General features: G+C 41.7%; 1 protein-coding gene across 3 annotated transcripts; it reads left to right on the top strand.

The window, feature by feature from the left end:
- The first annotated feature begins 2,016 nt into the window (after window positions 1-2,016).
- Window positions 2,017-18,719, top strand: LOC119170282 (uncharacterized). Of its 3 annotated transcripts, XM_075877373.1 has the most exons (4): window positions 2,017-2,567; window positions 4,722-15,478; window positions 18,045-18,154; window positions 18,256-18,719. In XM_075877373.1, the coding sequence occupies exons 1-2, from the start codon at window positions 2,525-2,527 to the stop codon at window positions 5,003-5,005; spliced, it is 327 nt and encodes a 108-aa protein (XP_075733488.1). In that variant the 5' UTR covers window positions 2,017-2,524; the 3' UTR covers window positions 5,006-15,478; window positions 18,045-18,154; window positions 18,256-18,719. The 3 variants fall into 3 exon arrangements, with proteins under 3 accessions (XP_075733488.1, XP_075733486.1, XP_075733497.1); XM_075877371.1 differs by having other exon boundaries at window positions 18,045-18,719; XM_075877382.1 differs by having other exon boundaries at window positions 2,017-2,633; window positions 18,045-18,719.
- Window positions 18,720-20,294: the final 1,575 nt, after the last annotated feature.

The following is a 20,294-nucleotide window of genomic DNA, read 5'->3' as shown; positions in this document are numbered from 1 at the left end:
CACACTTTTTTGTTGCTGATGCTGACGATTATTCCCGAGTGCTCTAACATGAGTGGGCCTTTGGACCAATCACTGATGGCGAATTCGCATGGTGTGACGCAAGGTGCGAGTTTACGCTTCTGTCGTACAATATTACACATGTTAAATATGACTCCTCACAGTACATGGCGCTTCTATAGGATTTTTCCTCAAGCAGTTTCAAGCGCTGCCATGGCTCTGTGCTAGAAGACTACTGCCACGTAGAAGGCCAGGATTCAATTCCGGCTCGAATCACGATTTTTCATCATTTGCTCCCCTCAACACGATTTTTCTCTCACAGCCAAAGTTTCAGACACCAGAATTTCTGCGACATGGGCTCCTTGATGCTATTGCATTAATATTGTTTAGAGAGCCTTTGTGAAGATCATTATGCAAGTCTTGAGAAGGAGATTCGGGAGTCTTGAGAAAGACGAAATAAAGTAATAATAGATACAAAAGGGCATTCTATGGATCAGTTGACAGCTTTTAATTTCAATCTTTACCGCAGTCTGAACCTGACTAGATTCAGGAAGCTTAATCTAAAAAGACTTTTTTTGTAATGCAGGTTTTTGGGTAAGAGAAATTAGAGATGAGGTTCATCCCTTTACAGGGGCAGGTGTTTTTGAAATTCTGGTGCACAGGCTCCCACTGCCACCCTTGTTGTATTGACAGTCGATCTCATTGACAGTCGATCTCATTGTATTGACAGTCGAAGACTGTGTGGGACATTCATGCGGTAATGGTCGCCTAGTATCTCTCTGCTGCGATAGTCAAACTGCGTCCAGGAACGTATGAGCTCACAACAGTGAAGTGCTGCTTGCAGGCCCAAGTCGTACACTCACAGCAGCACACAAACGCATCATAAATTATTCCCTTTTTCAGCTGGAGCACCACTGGAACCAAACCCTCAGTAACCCAGCTTTGCCCGACTTATTAATTCTATTTGTCTCAATATCCTCACAAACTTATTCTGGCCAGTCATGGAGAAATGAAGCCATGACACTGTAGCAAGAAAGTGCCCAGAAGTCAAACTCTGGGAGCCATGGCCTGGCCTGTATTGTTTCCTTGGTTTCCCACGTGTATATGTACGTTCCTGGAGGCAGCCTTGGAAAGCCAGCTCAGGCCATCATCTTATGCGAAAAATATCGCGTACTGCCACATCGCAGGTCCTAATTCTTTTTTTTTTTAATGTACACTCTCCTTGGCTTTTTTTTTACTTGTTTGCTGTTTCCAATGGTTATTTTACTCCGTATCAGTGGCAGATCCAAACGAGGGGTGTGGTGGTATAGGGGCGATCCCCCCAAAGCCTACGTCAGCCTTCAGTGCATGTTCACTAATGAGTGGGACCGCTGTGAGCACAAATTAACAGTATGCTATGACAGGGTCCTTGTGGTGATAGCATTACTAACAACAAAGCAGCATAGCTGGACCTCTTCACCGGTTTTACTTCAAGCTCTCCGCCCCCTCCTCCGTCCCATAATATGAGTGGATGCATCTGCCCCTGCTTCAAATAGCTAGATTACGTAGCAAGGAGCACGTGTTTCAAAAAAGTCCCACAATATAGAATTTGTGTATTCGGTACATCGCCCAGCATAATTTTGTGTGGCAAGATGTCCATTTGAAACACCGGTTTTAGATCCCCGATCACCGCAACACAGGTAACACGGGAGTTGAATGAGATGAACAAAAAGCGCGCTACCTCTGCAGCCTTTCAATTGAGTACGGCCCACTTAAAGTTGCACAAATGTTGTGATCTATTCATCCTCGTCAGTTCAGCGTACTACGTTCCATATCCCCTTTTCCTGAGATAGCTCCCCAGATTCTTCCCTCTACGCGAAAAGCAAAGCGACGGCATCGATTTAGGTGTTAGGATTCATTAAAACTTACGATTAAAAAAAATTATTGCTTCTCTGAGGACTGAGGCTCAAGACTGGGGCACATTCGCAAAAGCAGCATTGTTATCGGTATCAGTGTTTGAATTCAAAGATGGCAGACAGCTCGAGCTGTGATAGCTGTTAATCGAGAAGTAGAAAGCAGTCGAGCAGTCATGGCATTTATTTAAGACGGATGGGAACATGAGTGCTTCCATGCACTTCACGAACGTGCTTGTCGATCAAAAAAAGAGGCGCACATCTATCGAGTTGAAAAATTATAAACATCGCATTGGTTAAATGGGAGGCACTTCCGCAAGGCGCAATATTGGAAACAAAAAAAGGAAGCACTTACCGTTTTTTTTCCTTGCGTGTTCGCGGCTGGCTACTTGTTCCATCAACTTCTTTACGAAGTGGCATCTCATAGTGTGCATTATGCGTAGCAAACTTCAATGTGTACTGCTCCGTTGTTTTTGATACTAGCTGGTGATGCATTTGCTGTGTTGCCCTGGACTGCGTTGGCGTGCTGCTGATGGACTGTCTTTGTATTTCAGGTTGATCTTCCGCGGCCGACCAAAGGAACGCTACTGCGACATCACGAAAGTTTCACTGCGCTGTTTTATGCGACGCGATTGATGTCGTGGAAAGCGATACCGAAACTTCTTACGGATGTGGAACGTGAGAATTCAACTGACGTAGACAATGCGCAACTAGTGGTCTATGAGAGTTAAATGGACGAAATGTGTGCGTACATTTTTTCATGTCCTTGTCGCGATGCCTGTCTAATGTCATGCGAACTTCAAGGTAATTCGACTTGACCTTGCTCTGTGGCGAGGCGTTCCGTTCACATTGTGAACGACGTTACTAAAGCATGTGATCTCTTTTAAATGCCGTGGTGTTCAAATGTGTGTCAGGAATATATATTAGCTTTCCAAGTTTATGACGAACTGTATATTGCCATTTTATGCCATCAAACAACCTTCATTGTCGCAGATTGCCAAATTTCTAGTGTACCATTGCGTGTATGTAAAAACAAAGCACCGTGTATAACCTACTGATCAAGTGTTTTGCATTTATCTGCTTACTGTTTTGCTGCAATCAATACTTGATTGTGTATGCTGAAGTTGGAGGGGTATGAATGTGCGTGCCTAGCTACCCTGTGATAAAGCTCACGTTATAAAAACTATGTTGGGGTATGTGGGTAACAAATCGACTATGCAGTGTGTTCAGTTTATATTTGTTGCAGTGGTCAGTGCAGTGAAAGCTTTTAATTGTAATCACCTTAGCACTAGCGTAATGAAGAGTGCTAGGTTAGCTCTGAATGTCAATCCAGAGTCTGTTTGTATGTGTATTCTGTATGTGTATTATATCATCACATGCAACTAAAGTGCAATGCCAATTTTTACCGCTGCCTTATATACTTTATTTTGATAACCGTTTTGACGTTAGGCTGTAGCTTTATGTGGTGATGAAGAACAATCTGCTCTTTGGCCAACACATTCTTCAAGATGCAGCAACAAGCCACCCCTCTTTCTTCACTTGTCTGTAGAGTATAATTATGTAGCATAAAACAGATTTTTATGAGTTTGTCTTAACGTTGCCCATCTCACATAGTTTAGCCTATTTCGCATTATGCAAACCCGAATGTGATATAGGAAAATCGTGGCCTGCTTTTTATGGATATTGTATACATACATTTCCAAGAAACATGTGCCATCAAAAGTTGTTGTATGTATTTTGGTGATACGAGAGTGGTAAAGATGTGAAATGTACTTATACCATGACTTAGTAATGTGTAATTTGCAAGAAGATAGCATTATGTACACTTGGTACAGGTCTTCTTATGCATCGATGGCAGTTTTTCATGCAAAGGCTAGCTAATCGCAGACCTGTTCACATTTAAATGAGGCTGTTCAAATAGTTGCTTCAAACTTATGTGGCCAAAGTTTCCAGAGTTAGGTTATGGCTGTTGCAACACCATCTCATTTGCAAATGGAAGAAGACCCATGTACAATGGTTGAAAGGCAACATCACAACTTTCAGTATAGTAACTGGTACGCACTATTGCTCTAGGTAACTGCATTATGTGGCAACAAATCGAGCTGCTAAATGTAAGGTTGGGTTTGTTGTCAATGTTGAGTCTGTGTTGAGTCAAAATTGCACCAATTAGGCATGAACTGAAGATTGTTGGATAGAAAACTACATGCATTACTTAGTCCTAGATTGCCATGTTTCAGTCTGTGAGTGTTTCATCTAATTTAGTCACAGATTAAACACCACCAGTTGGTCAAAATTGATTTCAAATTCTCTGCAGCATTCCTAATAATCGTGTTCTAGTTTAGGCATGTAAATCTTCATAATTTAATGTATCTTATTTTTATAAATAATGTGTCAAGTGGCCATAATCATAAACAAAGAAAAAAACCTATGGCTTCTTTTATAAGATTTATAAGAATGTCACATTTGCAACGGACACTTTGTTTACTGTGCTGTAAAATTCAGAGATGCTTGGTGGAATATTCGTCTTGCACGTCGACATCATTCAAATTAGCACACGTGTCTGACTTGGGAACAGCGAAGCATAAAGTACGTGGTGCTTCGGTGTTTTAATGTTTGCTTCAAAGAAGCAGAGGATTAAAAAAAGGGGGGGGGGAAAGGGAAGTTTTCTTCTACACACTCTATGTGCATTAGATTCGCGTGAGTTTGGGGAAGAGAAGTCATGCGTGTCTGCAGAGTTTGTGTGAAAATTTTTGCATGTTATATTCGATTTATTTCAAACATTATGTTTATTTTATCGACCGCTTGTACCCCTCATGTGTTCCTCTTGCGCAGCTGGAGTTGCACCTAATGCTGGCTTGTTTCCTGCTGCCTTGTCGCTGGTAGACTTCTCAGCGGAGCGTCAGCGGCGCCGGCGTCCCTGCATGAACCAGGAGGGCCGGTACCAGTGCTCCTTTTGTCATTACCGCACCGACTACCAGACCAACTTGATAGCCCACCGACGGACGCACACAGGGGAGAGGCCATTCCGCTGCAACTTCTGTGCCAAGGGGTTCGCCCAGAAGAGCAACCTGAAATCTCACATGAAGAGGCACATGACTGATGCTGTTGCCCGGTGAATCTGCCGACTCCGTGCTGGTTGGCTCTTGTGGGCACGCCGCTGAACACACAGCTATGTGGAAAAGTAAACTTCATTGCGCGTAGTACCAGTAGCACCACTTCGTCGTCTTCGGCAGTGTAGTTTTCTTCAGGCGAAAAGACATTGCTTTTACATTGCCATAGGTGCACGTAGTTTTGCACATATATAATTTAATTGCGCAGTAAATTTGTAAAAGTGATCACAGAAAGAGAAAATCTGTATTGAAAAATTGTATCAAATCTGAAAAAGATCCAACTTTATTGAACGATTCTTTATGTTCTGACCTTCTAGGCACAAAATTTTTTTCTTCCACAGGCAGCTAAGTGCGCGTCAGTTGTGGCACAATTTGTTGTTATAAGTTTACAAAGTTTGTTCATCCTAACGTCTTTATTTTTCTCCTGAACTCAAGTTACTGCATTCCGGTGTTTACTGTTTCTAGCACATGAAGTGCACAGTGTCAGTGATAACATGTCACTTCATGAACATTCTCTTGATTGTGCTTGCCTATCATTATAAAATTTTAAGTGTAGTTAGTATTTTTGGATGTAGGGCTACAGTTTAACATGAATTAGGTTATTAGTTTTTATTAAAACATATCTTCGTTCAGATGGTGTAAACCTCTGCTGATGAATGATCAACATTCAGCATGTAATACCAGACTTGAGCTGTTTATTAAATCAAATGTACTCATTTTAAGAGTGAACATCCTGGTACAAAAAACCTTCTGCTGATTGGAAGTAAGGGAAATTCACACTATGGAATTATATATGCTTTTCATAAAGATAAAACAAATTTTAAGTTAATACAATATTGAAATTAAGTTATAAATTTATATAAATGCTATGCTTTAGCATTGCTACAATAGTATTTGCAAAGTAGTCTCACTCTCACTGAAATTTAAGGAATACCAAGGGGAATTGCTGTTGTAATTCTAACATCATAAGAAAAATCAACATTTGTGGTATGCACTGATGGGACATCCTAATTCAGGTTAAATTATTCAAAGATATAATTCTTGTAAAAGTTGTCACACAACCAAAATTGAGGATGCTAATTTTCTGAAGCAGTAAGTTAGTAATGAAGCTTACTGTGTACAAATTTATTTTTCTTACTGGTGCTAAGTGACCAAAGATGTTGCCTGAGCCTATAGAAATTTTGAACCATACTGCTCGTGCACAAATTCTTGTAAAAATTTTCCGAGATATGCTTTGAAAAGATGAGCAATGCATGAACTTTCATGCTTATAATTGATGTATAATGCATTGATGCATTGATGTATAATGCATATAACGAATACCAGTTGTTTTGTTAATTTTCGTCTGGCAACAGTAGCCAAGGCATCAAAAATGGAATTTGGTTCGTGATTGCTACGTAGGTATTTATAAGCACCTTGCATCATTTTTAAATATTGTAGGTCAACTTTTACTCATTAATCAGTTTTCATACATAAAATGTGCACATCTCATACTGATGCTGAATTTAGTTGCAGTGCCACTAAATTATGTTGCCTCGTTGGCATAGGTGTCAATAGAGCAGGCTCCACCTAGTTAGAATTAAAAGCACAGAAATGTGTTGGTTACCCAAGTTTAGTTCAAGTGAAAAACTCTAGGATTGACAGTCGTGTTGCCTGGGAAGCCTCAGAGTGTTTTCATAACATTGCACCGATAAAGAATTGTAGCTTCTAATATTATTTTCTTTTTTTCGCTCAATATGGCGTTTGTGTACGAATGGCATCGGTTAATTTAAAGGGACACTAAAGCCACCTATTAAGTCGAAGTTGGTTGTTGGATTGGTGGTCCGGAAACCTCGTAGTGTTACTTTCGTGCCAAGGAAGGGCCTATTTTAAAATAAAATCACGTTTTAGTGTTCCGCGTTAGGTTAGCACACTTCAAATTACCCGCTTCAGGAAGCGGACCGACCGGACCGTCTCGCGTTGCCGTGCACAACGTTGCCCGGCTTTACTGCGCTAGTAGCAGCAGACCGAAAGCAGCGGAAGCCACAGCAGTAACAATGGCCAGTTACCGATTTCCTGCCATTGGCTTCAATTTTGATTGATTGATTGAAAACCTTATTGGACTATTTACAATACGCTCTCGCTTGTTAGCTTCAGCGTCATGAAAAAAAAAAAAAAAAAAAAACTCGGGTGACCTCAAACTGATCAGCTTGTTACTACTGGGCAGGGAATGACGATTGTGCGCAAAACAGCACACCACAGGTTCAGCCTGGCTCCGATGAGTGGGTCTTCAAGTATTCAGTTGGTAGTCCCTTCCATGTCTTGCTGTAGTTGAGGCAGGGTACGTTGGGCTTCTTTCATAAAAGCAGCTCGGCTTTATTCGAGAATGGGGCATTCCCAGAGGATATGCTCCGTCGTTGCTGGCTCGTGGCAGTAGTCGCAGTTGGGTTCGGAGTACTTTGTCGGGTGTATCTTGTGAAGGACCGAGATTGTCGTGAAACTTCGTGTTTGAATTCTTCTGAGTGTGGCCTCATAGAGGCGGGTGGATCTTGGGGGCGGGGCATCGTGTTTTGTGGTTTCTTCTAATTTGGCCCTTAATTGCCGCCGGCGTTGAACTTTCACTCGGTAGTTGCCTTCATGGGTCTCATCTTGGGTCATCGTTGCGGCCTGCTTCGAGCTCGCATCCCTGAGTCGTTCTTGCTATGATGCTGCAAGGCTCATTTATGAACTAGCTCGTGTCCAGGAATCCAATGAACTCGTACCCGGACTGATCGTTTTTGAAGTTGGGCGGCATAGTGCAGAATGTGCCTGGTGTACGCTGGTAGCTTTCTTCTGGTTTGGAGTGGGAGTGTTTAAAGCACTTGCTGCAAATCCGTGAAGTTGTGAATAGCTTTTGGTGATGATCCTGTTTGATTGTAATGTGCTAAATCTTCCGAAATAGTATACCTTCCAGCTGCTTCGGGCAGTTAGCAGGATTGAGTTACAAAGAATGAGGATGCTTCCCCTGTTCTCAGGTTGAAAAATGCCCCTGTGTTGGAGCCTTCTAGAGTGCATGACGCATCCGTGTAGATTATATCTTCTTTGTTAGGTATACTTTTAAGGTGTTCAAAATGCCGCAAAGCATAGTATGCCCTTCGCTGATTGTTCGAGGCTTGGTTCATATGTTTTGGAAGCGGCCATTGTCTGTCACGGCATTGTCTGTCATGGTAATATCTTTCCATGGTGGAATGGTGGGTAGAATTTGAGGCAGGTCTTGGTTGCTTAGACATAGCTCGTTTCTGATTGCTCTTCCAGGGCGGGTTAGCTTGAGGTGCTCATTTTGAGCTTGCAGTGCAGGCTCTACATAGTCACGTAATGGAAGAAGTAGGGCTGTTCTGTACAAGTCTTCGACTTTGGTGTATTTCGGTAGCACTGTGGCGATCCGAATGCATGTTTTGTTGATGCTTCAAGTTTTTCAAGCTAGGTCGCCGTCACTGGCAGGAAGGGTAGTCCACATAGAAGCCTTGAATGGACGAGCATTTGTGCAAGACTTTTAATTTGACCTTCAGATTGGCCCCAGGTGCCATTTGTCAACTTTCGCAGCACTCTTGTCGTCGGTTTCGTAGTGCACAGCGTTTTTTATAACCATTGTGTGGACTTGGCGTTTTGTTGATATATAATGTCCAGTACCTTAATGTGCTCTTTGCGCTGTAGGCTTGTGTTGCGTACAGTAAGTTGGATTTTATCTCAAATAAATTGCTGCTTGCTGTGGTTTGTAGGTTTCAGAACAGCTGTAAATTCTGTATTTTCCGGTAAAATCTGGAGACCTTGCTTGTCAAGGAAAGTGGTGATAACATAAATTGTCGTCTGGAGTTGCTGCTGTTGCGTAGAGATGTCTCGCGCGTTACACCAAATTGTAACGTCGCCGGCATAGATTTCCACCGAGATCGACTGGACTTCATTTAGAAGAAAGGCAAGTGGGCGCATTGTTATGTTAAACAGTGCTGGAGAGATAACGATTCCCTGCAGAACTCCGATTTTGTTAGAGTATGATTGACTGGTGAAAGAGCCTATTTTAGAGCCTATCTTTATAGAAAAGGTCCTGTCCTAGAGAAAACTCCGGACATAATTAAACAGCCTTCTACCAACAGGCAGTTCTGACAGCTCTCGTAGTATAGTATCATGGGACACCGAATCGAAAGCCTTCTTTACGTCAATGCCTACAATAGTGCTCGGCCAATAAGGTGAGAGGTTTTTTAGTACATCTTCGTATAGGCCCCGGAGTGTGTCTTGAGTAGACAGGTGGGGTCTAAAGCCAGTTTGGGTCCAGTGATAGTGCTTCCCATTTTCTAGCATACATGTGAGGCACTTTTTTACCATTCGCTCCATCACCTTTCCGATTACGGAAGTTAACGAAATTGGCTGAAGGTTACTTGAAGTGGTCGGAGGTTTGTTTGGTTTAGGCAGTGGAATAAAATTTGAATGTTCCCACTCTTTAGGGACATTCCCATCTTCCCATGCTTGATTGATGATGGAAAGAAGAAAGGTTAGTTGGTTCTCTGTCAATTGCTGTAATTGTTTGTAGGTAATCATATCACGGCCCGAAGCTGTTTTACAATTTGACTCCTTTAGTGCTATTATAAGTTCTTAAATTTTGAAGGGAGCATCTATTATGTCGTTGCTTTGTTTTTCCTCTGGCCACTTTGGATAGTACGGATGCCTTGCCGGTTGCGGAAAAAATGTCTTGGCGCACGTATCAGCGGTGGCTGGTGCTGATGAATGTGAAGCGAAACAGAGTTTTTCAGCGGCTGTTCGAGTTTTGCCCCGGCCTTCCAATGATTTGACAATGTTTCATAGCCTTTGATTATTTATCCGAAAGTGTAGCTGGTTGCAGCAATCCTGCCACTGTTGCCTACATAGCTTGCACGCATACTGTAATGCTTGTCTCGTAAGAAGCTTAAGCTTCAGACCATTGCGAGCTGATTTTTCAGTCCTTTATGCATGTAAAGCAGCTATGCATGCCGCCCACAAATTAAAGAGGTGCCTATCCGGCGCAGGCTTTTGAGGAATCTCGTATATGTTTTGTAAATTCGTGAAGGGTGACTTTTTCAGGGCCTCCATCTATATAAGACCGATACTTGTCTCAGTCAATGAAAGAACACTGCTTTGACAGTAAAAATTTTTGCCTTTTTGCCTGATGCGCTGCGGTTTGGTGAAGAATAGGGTGCCGCTGGCTTGTGTGGTTTGTTCACTCTCTTACGAAGAGCCGCAGTAGCTGCTGCTATCTTTGGACAGTTGGGCGAGTGCGAGTCATGGGGTCCACTGCAGTGTATGCATTTCGGAGTACAGATAAAATCCTTCGCATGTTTCGTATGGCACTTTGTGCAAACTCCTGGGTCCCTTTTCGGGGCTGTGCAAACGTCAGCTTTGTGTCCTATGCCTGAGCAGTTCAAGCATGACGTTATCTTGGATCTGTATTTGTGCACAGGGAAACGTACTGATTCAAATCCAGGTATTCTGGCAGGTTTAAGCCGTTGAACGTGATTAGTGCTGTGTTAGACGACCCGAGGGGCCGTGCTGACACGATTTCGTGAGTTGAACTTGTCAGGCCTTGCATTAACAGCTCTTCAGTTAATCTCTTGATTCTGTGAATGATGCCTCTTATGCACCCTTTACGGAGCGCAACATATGTATTAAACTGCATGATTTGATCGTCAATGATCAGGTGTTCCAGGTTCAGCAGTAGATGTACAGCTTGCTCTGTGTAGCAATCAACTGCTGCTAGGTTAGACTTGGTGAGGAGTCTGCAGTGAATTTTTGACCCCTTTATTTGAGAAAGACTTAGAGTCTATACGCAAACTGGTACGGCGGAATCGGGGTGATGTTAAATGCTTTAGGCCTCAACATTATGGTCTCAAATAGGGTCTGTGGCTGTGGGAAGGTTGGTGGCTTGGGTCGGGGGAGTTTTTGGTTCTGTACTACAGTCCAGTTTTCTTGGTCGTCCATAGCAGTATGCTCATATGCCGCATGATGCTCAGCAAAAAGATGCGGGCTTACTTGGTTTCCTGTGGCGGTAGGGCCGTTTGGTGGTGTGTCGCTCAGAAGCCCTGACCGAGATGATCCTTGGATTGTGGGGTCCGCTGGCTGACTGTTGAAGCATCATCCATTTGGCCGAGGGGTTGGAATCTTGCCTGTGCGATCATCTCCTCTTTTAGGTGGGCTCCCCTACAAGGGGAGCCGCCTCGGTGATGAGCGAAACAAGAGAACCGTTGACAGACGCCAGAAGCCTTCGTTGCAGCACCGCGCCGCGACAACCTTCCAGCTCTTCGGTTGAGAAGCGTCCGCACACCCGCCATTGGCTTCGAGATTGCAGACGCTTTTGTTTCAACTGCACCCCGCTAGATGGCACCACCTGTCCCGTGTAACCACGCTAAAATTGAATTTTTGAACCACTCTGGTCATTCCCCACAGTAACATCCAGCGGTTCATTTTTTCATAAATCAAACAGAAACGAACAAGTAGCATTTTATTGTGTCTGTTAATGAATGGAAGCTTCTTTATTTAGTGCAGTTAGATCGATTACTAGTGATTAATTGTAGGCGATCCGTCTGATGTCATCGGGGTCATCTTGAAAATGTCCTACTGCAGCTCTTGTGTTCTTATGCATTTGCCCTAATTTCTCAGTAAGTAGGGCATTGTTGTTGATAATAATGTCATTTTAGATGTTGTCATACATTGAGGTTTCACTATGATGTTAATTGTTATTTGACTTTAGTGTCCCTTTAAGCAGTTGTCACATTCTGAACAATACATTGGTCTTTCATTTCCTTCTGGCCCAAAAAAGAAGGTACTGTCTGACTGGGTTTCACAACAAAAGATGTTCTACTTGTCCGAAGTTTGTTAACGTCAACATTATGCCTCTGGCCCATTGAGCAATATTGACACCATAGTCATATTTATGTATTCGCCATTGGTGTCATGGTTTTGCCACGAACTGCACTGATAAGCTGTTCAAGTTCCTAGATGATAAGTTTATTATTTGAGGTCTTGCTTCCCATGACGTGAACAAAGCGTAGGTGCCGGCCCAATCCACCAAGTCTGATCTGTGTCGCAAATAGAATCTCTCTTCAATGGGGATCATTACTTGTCTAGCAAATTATCACTTTATTTCATGATAAAATGTGAACATTGATTCTCATGATAGAATTACCACGACAACTTCAGTAGCCTTTTAGAAATTGTATTGGTCAAGTTCCACGCCATAGCCGGATGGAAAAAACTTACTTTATTATTAATAGTACATCACCGTTCCGCCCATTTTTCTGCTTTTCCACACTCCACTGAGGCTTGTGGCAGTTTCTGTGAAGGTTCTGTCTGACTGTATTTCACAACAAGAGGTTCTACTTGACCAAAATTTGTCTGCATTTCCGATGGAGGCGGAAATGTTGTAGGCCCGTGTGCTCAGATTTGGTCGCACGTTAAAGAACCCCAGGGGGTCGAAATTTCCGGAGCCCTCCACTATGGCGTCTCTCATAATCATATGGTGGTTTTGGGACGTTAAACCCCACAAATCAATCAAATCAATCAATCATTCACCAAAATTTGTCAAGACCAACATTATGCCTCTGGTCCGTTGACCGATATTGACACTATCGTTCCAATCTTGTGCCATTTTCGTGTGAGTGATTGTCATTTATCAAGTGATATATTGTTTGCGTCCTCCATTAGCTGTTGCATTTCAAACATATGTTTTTATTTTGTGCAGCTTGAGTGTTTGGTGGTAAATTGACTGGCAGGAGAATGCCCAAAAGCTTGAAAACTGAATTTAGTGTTTGGCCAAAATTAACTTACTGGAATTTATGCATATTTACATATTTATAGTTACCCATGCTGTGTGGTGAATACAAGTAATTTTTTTTCCTGTTTGTATTTATTTTGTCATATATGTGATATGTGTGTATTTTGAACAATTATAGTGTGTTTTCTGGCCCACATTCAACGTTTTATAGAAAAATGTGACATTTGTGACTTGGAGGTGAGTGTCGTTGATGATTGATTTTTTTTTTCTCTGCTAAACATTATCAGTATTCTAAGGTTGTGAACAAGGAAGATTGTGTTTGGTTTGTTTACAGTGTTTTTTCTGCTTACCCTCTAATTTATTTTTGTTTTCAATTTTCTTTTCTCATCTTCACTCCAGTTGGAAAAAATGTAATGTAAATACATGTGCCAACGCAACCAGGTGTTGGGAGGGGTGGCATAGGGTGCAGCTTCTCTCTCAAGTTTTGAACCCGCTTCTCCGGTGAAAGTATCTGGCTCTGCCTCGCAACCCTGTGAAGCCAAGGCTCAGCTTGACTGTCTCTTGGCTTTATTGCGTTTTAATTCACTATAAGTCTTGCCTCTTGGCTCCCTCAATTGTTTCATCTCGTAACCTAGACTAACATGATAAGATGCTCTGCAACAGTGTGTGAACATTAATCCGTGATGTTTTTATGCTGGTTTTGCAATTGTTTTGTATTTGTTTCACTATATTAAACTATAATGTATTTCGTAGCTAAAGTTTCACAAATGTCTAAGTTCTCTACGTTGTCCTGACGCCCGCATTGTGTTAACCGAGGCCTGAAGCTTGTCTGTGCCCATCACATTTTGCTTTTGATGTGAGAGAACATCGCGGTTTCTGTGATAACAATGTGTCAGTCCTGATAGATTGTGCTAAGGTCGTACGAGTTTTGCATTGTGCGTGGTGCTTAAATATGGGAATCCTTTCGCATAAGTTTTAAACAGACTGCGAACAATAACATGGTAGGTTTTTCTGGCTGAACTTTTGATTGATTTTGTTGACCAAAGTACTTGGTTTAATCTTAAGATTTCCGTTCGACTACTGCGGGTGCTGCTGACATTCTGGGTCTAGGTTTATAACTTGTATTTATTTTGAAATAAATGTAAAAAACTGCGATATGGATTCCTCGCATGCATTCAAGTGAAATGTAAATCTTTTAATTAATGTGCAGCTAAGTGGTCGCTAGAGGATGTCGCCAAAGTCTTTCGAGATCGCAGGAGGTAGCTAAGGTGAAAATCTCAATGGGAGATTGCCACATGTTCTTTATATTTACACCTGCAAAAGCATTCTTTGTGTTTTAAAGAACCCCCTTTCAATGATAAGAGCAACCAAATTGCAGCTTTCAAAGCACAGGACATCAGTGTTGGTTAACTTGGTGAGCCGTAATATCTCTATGGGCTCTTTGGTAATCTCCTTGTTTATAAGTCGCTGATGCTTTGAGGTCTCCATTGTGGATAACTGTCTCCTCCTATATGTCGCAGTGGGATGCCCCAAAGAGTACTATTTTGCACAGTTATTTTGTCTGTAATCCCATTCTTCCTGAATGATATGTCTAGGTCTAATTTGCAAGCATACTGTGTGCATGCTGTTTGTGACAGCACTGGAGTGTATTTTAGTTTTATGCAACAGCACTTCGGGGATGCTACGAAATATCTTGCAACTTCTTGTACAGCTTGAGAAATACAATGAACATTTAAATGCCACATCCGTGTCTGCTTGATACTTTAGCCTGTGAAAGTTGTGCATTTTTAATTAGGTAACAGAGGCTTGCAAAATGGCAGAATGTTTTAAAGGGCGCTCGTATGGATTAGCAACCATAAAATGTTGCAATTAACTCATTTATTTGACTCATGGCACACAAGAAATAACTTCATGTGGCTGTTCATGGCTCTGTCTTTGTATCTAGATGATGTATTATTGCTGAATCGTATGCATACCAGTTAAGACTATTGACGGTGGTGAAAAATGGTGGATGTACGAGATGCGTGTTTTAATCAAAAGAAGGGTTTTAAGATATACTTACAGCTTGAATATGGATACATTGCTGAAAAACATCAAGGAGAAGTTCCTCTTATTATGTACTGCTATGTAAGCTTCTCTAATTGTTACTAGATTTATCAAGAAGCCTTGCGTACACCAGCTGCAGAGCAAAATTCATAAAGGTATGCAAATGATGCCACTATAGATAAGTACAGAGTCAAGTTAGGAGCAAGTTTTCAACAGCTGTTTCGTTGAAATATTTCAGCCACATTAAACAAGCTAAACGGTAGCACGGTAGTCAACTTGTTGCCTGCTATTTGTGCTACCGCAGTCTTTTCTTTATGAATGTGTGTTTAAGCTCATTTCTCATATTTCCGTATGGGGAGAAATGATTATTAATCATGTAAGGGCTTATAAATTCAATGAATAGAAATAGTAAATGAATAGAACTGTACTGTCTCAAGGATTTAGGCATTGCAAGCATGCCTGGTGAGAGTGAAGCACTGAATTTGCTAAATTTGGGTGTACAGCTTGCGCAGCTCTTACGTGTGCTCGTATTGTTATGCTTAGTGGGTTTGTGCATTTTTTTTAATGATTCTGATAATTGTGGCAAGGACTATGATCTTTCAGCTTGATTGCACATCTTGTGACCCTGCCAGCAGAGTGACATTGGAGGACAACTGTTTACAGAACGAAACAATACGGTAAGAGGAACTCTATGACTGTTATAACTCTTGAGTTTGCGAAATGTTATTGAATACAGTTGAAGTTCTTTATAAGAGACACGCATCAGGGTGGAGTTCTTGTCTCTTGTATAAGGTGTCTCTTAAAAACAGTCTGCTAGGTTCTCATGTTCAGTTCAACTCCAATTTTATTGTGAGCACACAGGTGTTTCTTATGAAGGGGTTCAACTGTATTAACTGCTATGTTTCTTTGGTGCGAACTTGTGGAAAAAATTGTCGATGTACCAATGATGTAGAGGTGGCAACACTTTCACAGTTTTTTGAGGTGTGTGTAATAATTGACTCATTGATAAAGATTTTTAAATAGTCACAAATACTGAATAATAAATAAAGAACCTATCTACTCAGTTTGAGAATTTGTATTACACAAGCGATATTTAAATTGTGTAATATATGGGCAAATATTCCTTCAGTTATCTGCACTTATCGATTGCCATGAAGGCACTGTTGGGGAACTGGTACTAGATTGTGGGCATTTAGTCTGTATACTTCTTTTAGTCGAAACCTATTAAACTCAAGTGCTTATTTCTTAAAAGGGTACTAACACAAAAAGTTTGACCTCGCGTTTTTTTTTTTTTTTTTTTGCTGCTAAGTATTTCTGGGGGCCTATTAGACATAACACGACACATCGTTTTTCTGCAGTGCACGACAGATAATTAACTACAGGCTCATTATAGACGACCAGTGTGAGTTTTGGTTTCAAAAACGACAAGCCACCGGGTGCAACCATCACCACCTAGCGGGTGCAACGCTCAACCTTGTTAGCACACAGACGCACTCCCGCGTGGTTTGCATCAAGAAGTTTTTTCTAACAGGAAACAAGACCAATGTCATCAAACACAAAACTTTCAACTTGTGCGCTGCAGCCACGAGCAGCTGCTGAGTAATAGTCTGATGGAGCGAATGTGATAAAAGGAATGTCAGCTGTGATGTCGTCATAACTCACTGCTGCGTGGTCACGTGAGGAAAGTAGGGGGGTCCCCTTTGAGATTGTCAATAGTGCAATGAAGTTGATCGCTCACGCAAACATAAGAATTTATTCACAATACCTTCCAAGCTATATTCGCTACTGACATTTTGCAGATGATATAAGCATGTTTACGGGAATCGATCACGCAGGCTATCTAAGCCGTGAAATTTTTTGTCAGTACCCCTTTAAATAACTAAATGACTGCATGAGGCTACCAAGCACCTTTGTCTATAAAGACACACTGTGCATACGATCATTCTGCATGCATTTAATGTGCAATTACCTTTCCATTTATATTAAGAATGCAAGGGTCATGTTATATGCTTGCAGTGCAAGGCTAAACACAGCCTGAGGCAAAATAAAAACGACATTGCAGTGCTGTCTGTCTTGTTTCTTCTTATTCTTATTCGATCAAGTGCAGCCTATCTGCTAGTTTAATTTAGTTTAGGTTCATAGTCCTTGGGCTTTCCTTGTCATCACAATTTGCAGTCTTGCACAGTTGCCGGTCATGACGTAAGAGGTCAGGCAACTTGAATAATGACCACTTCGACAATGCTACTGGCTGCTCCCAATGTCTAAGCCCATGATGAATTGGTAAAAGGTCTGAGTGGACTCCGGTGCACAGTGGGCGTTCATACGCATCTCTTCCTCGTGGCACGACCTTTGTGTGGCTCCCTCAAGCTTGCAACACACTGCCTACACCAGAGCCGAGTGTGTGGACAGTAGTTTCAGCAAGCAAATAGCATGCGGCCTGTGCCAAGAGGTACCACGTTAGGTCTGTGTCACCTTTGCCGAGAAGGCCGAACATTGGATCCCATATAGAGTGGGCCTTATTTTGGTCGCTGTTGGATTGATTTGGGAAAGATGCTGTGGTCCCCCGCTTTGCCACTGGTATTTCACGCGTGACTACAAACTTGATTCTGAGGCTGAACATTGCGATGTAGGCAAGCAGGTACATTGTATATTAATCAAGACTGATTAAATTATTGGGTTTAATATCCCCAAAATTTGCAAATAATGAGATATGCTATAATTGGTGGTATTTTTGGCTCAAGTGAAGGTACCTTTGGTTTCTATAATGTTTTCACAAAGTATTGTGCACATGTGTTTTCCTTTTTTATTTCCGAGCTGTTATTTTCGAAAGATAATCACCATGGCTGGGATCAAATGCTATTTACAGTGTAATTATTTGTAGGTCTCAAGGTGTAGGTTTTAGATAGTTTTTAGGCCCTATCAACCTTCTACTTTTGTCATAAGCTAAAATTTGGTTCCTTTCAGCTCTTAATGGCAACAAATTTCATTCATGTCTATTCAGGCATTGCCTAATAGGGAAATTTAGAATTTCACATTATCTTAATACGAAAAGTTGTGTTGACCCCAAGCCTAAGGCTTCTTTACTTATTACTCTCTAAGGAGATAATTCTCTTTCAATGAAGCGCCAGTTCAAGGTATGACACCGACATCCCATCAGAATACTTGTGCACATGCTAAAGTTCTCATTCGATGACAGTGTTTGAAGCAACAAACACGTGTGGTGAATGTGCTACTATATTTCAGGTCTCAAGGAAATGCTACAGGTGCAGCTAGTGAAGAAGCACCGACTGTGACCTAATGACCTTAGCCTGTTCCACAGGACGCTCGTAGATTGGTACATCTTGCGTGCTTTCGTAAGCGTGATTACTTACATCACTTGCCTGTTTCATTTCTTATCACAAAATTGGTAGCTCTTTTGTTGCTATCTTACAAAGAAGCAACCTTTTCTTCCTAGTTCAAAGACTGATGTGTGCTTGCGGTAATCAGCACCTGTAACCAGCTGTCAACGTAGTGACGTTCCATATTCACCTCTTGGAATCTCCAATTGGGAAAAGTAGGTGGAGAGAAGAGGATGGACAAAAACTGGGCAGTGCTTAAACGACAGACTGAAGCAGCATTGCAACAATGTTAGGAATGGCAGAAAGGGTCACCTGGCAATACACTGCAGAGATTGCAAGCGGGTACCCGGATTTTTCTGCATGTTCCATGATTGCCCATAGTCAGGACAACTGGAATAGATTAATAATTGAGGCAAGAAAAGATTATCAAAGCCGGTGATCGTTGCGCAAGTGTGTCGTTCATATCTTTATCTCGGAAGGAATTTTGTTATCTGAATGAAACTGCACATCAATGAAACGTGACAACTTTGTCTGCAGAAACAGCACCCCTTTCTGTGGGAATAAACATTGTTGGAAGTGGCGTCCTGTGTGTGTCTTCCATTTCATCCATCGCCTTTGCGCCTACTTTTCAAGCCATGCAATATCGACACATTCAGTCGTTCACTCGTACATCATCATTAGAATCGACATGTGAGTTTTCATTTCATTGCTGGCTCACTTCACATATTGTTTGCTCTTTGTTGATAAAGAAGAAGTGCCCATAAACCATAATATTTTCCTGTCAGCTGTATTTTTTTTTAAGTTTATATTTGGGCCATGTGCAGGCTTTTATGCCCATTTAGAAAATCTGCAGTAATTACTGTGCCACTCTGGTAGTGATAATATAAATCTGCACCACTGATATCATGTTTCTGTTGCTGAACAATCACTAGCCAAAGTTTAAAATAGTCCTGAGAAGTGCATTGATGTAATAGATTCAAGTGACACCTCCTTGTTCAACACAGAGATAAGCTTTTCCTAAAGTGATGGCATATTTGTCACTCTCCCAGCAACATCAAGCACTCATTTGGTACCCTGTCAGTGTGTGTACCCATGGCAATTGTGACATTATGGAGAGGAGGAGCTAGTAGTAGAGTGAAAAATATTGCGCTTCTTCAGCTATCTCAGTCATTCCCTTAGAAAAGGGCTGAATTGCTGCCAAAACAATGGGGCAACCTTTTGTCTGGGGCCAGAAATCTGTTTGTGCTATGTTTGTGCCAAAGAAGTGCTTATTTTGAAATGAAATCATGCTATAGTGGTCTGCATCTCGTTAGTGCACTTCAAATCCCCTGCCTGGTAGTGGCCGTCTCACGTCACTGTTGTCGTGCACAACGTTGCCCAGCTTTACTGTGCAACCGCCGACGCTAGTAGCAGCAGAGCGAAAGTAGTGGGAGCCACAGCAGCAACAATGGCCATTGAACAGTTTTTAGTCATGGCCTTCGAGGTGGTAGGCATGCCTGGTTCAACTGGGCCCCGCTAGATGGCATGACCTGTCCAGTTTAACCAGGTGACAATTGAACTTTTGATTCACCTGCGCCATTCCCAATAGTAACGTCCACCGGTTCTTCATTTTATGTATCGAACAGAAAAGAACAAGCAGTATTTTATTACGTCTCTTGATGCACAGAAAGTTCCTAATTTAGTGCAGCTAGTTCAATTGCTAGTGATTAATTGTAGGCAGTAAGTCTGACGTCATCGGGATCATTTTGCAAATATTTACTCGTTGTACAGTGTTCTTGTGCATTTACTTTAATTTTTCGGTAAGTAGGGCACCGCTGTTGATAATATTGTCGTTTTCGATGTCATACATTGAGCTTTCACTCTGACATAAATTATTTGACTTTTAGTGTCTCTTTAACATACAAAACAAGAACAGGGACCCAGTGGTATGATTACCGTTTTTACACTAATCTAGGCTGACCTTGATTCTTTCAGAATTGGAAAAGTCTTGAAGCAAGACAAAAAGCATTTTTTTAGTGCCAGTTGACTACGATAAAAGTGAAAAGACTGCAGTCCTAAAAGCAAGTAATGTTACAACTCCAGCAGTACCTACATGATCATTGCCAGAATCTCACCAAATATGAACATTTAAAAACCAATTGTGCCTGCTCTGCAT

This window comes from Rhipicephalus microplus, chromosome 2, assembly GCF_043290135.1.
Source record: "Rhipicephalus microplus isolate Deutch F79 chromosome 2, USDA_Rmic, whole genome shotgun sequence".
Taxonomy (NCBI): Eukaryota; Metazoa; Arthropoda; class Arachnida; order Ixodida; family Ixodidae; genus Rhipicephalus; species Rhipicephalus microplus.
The sequence above is the reverse complement of the archived record's forward strand: the minus strand, read 5'-3'. Positions and strand labels throughout refer to the sequence as shown.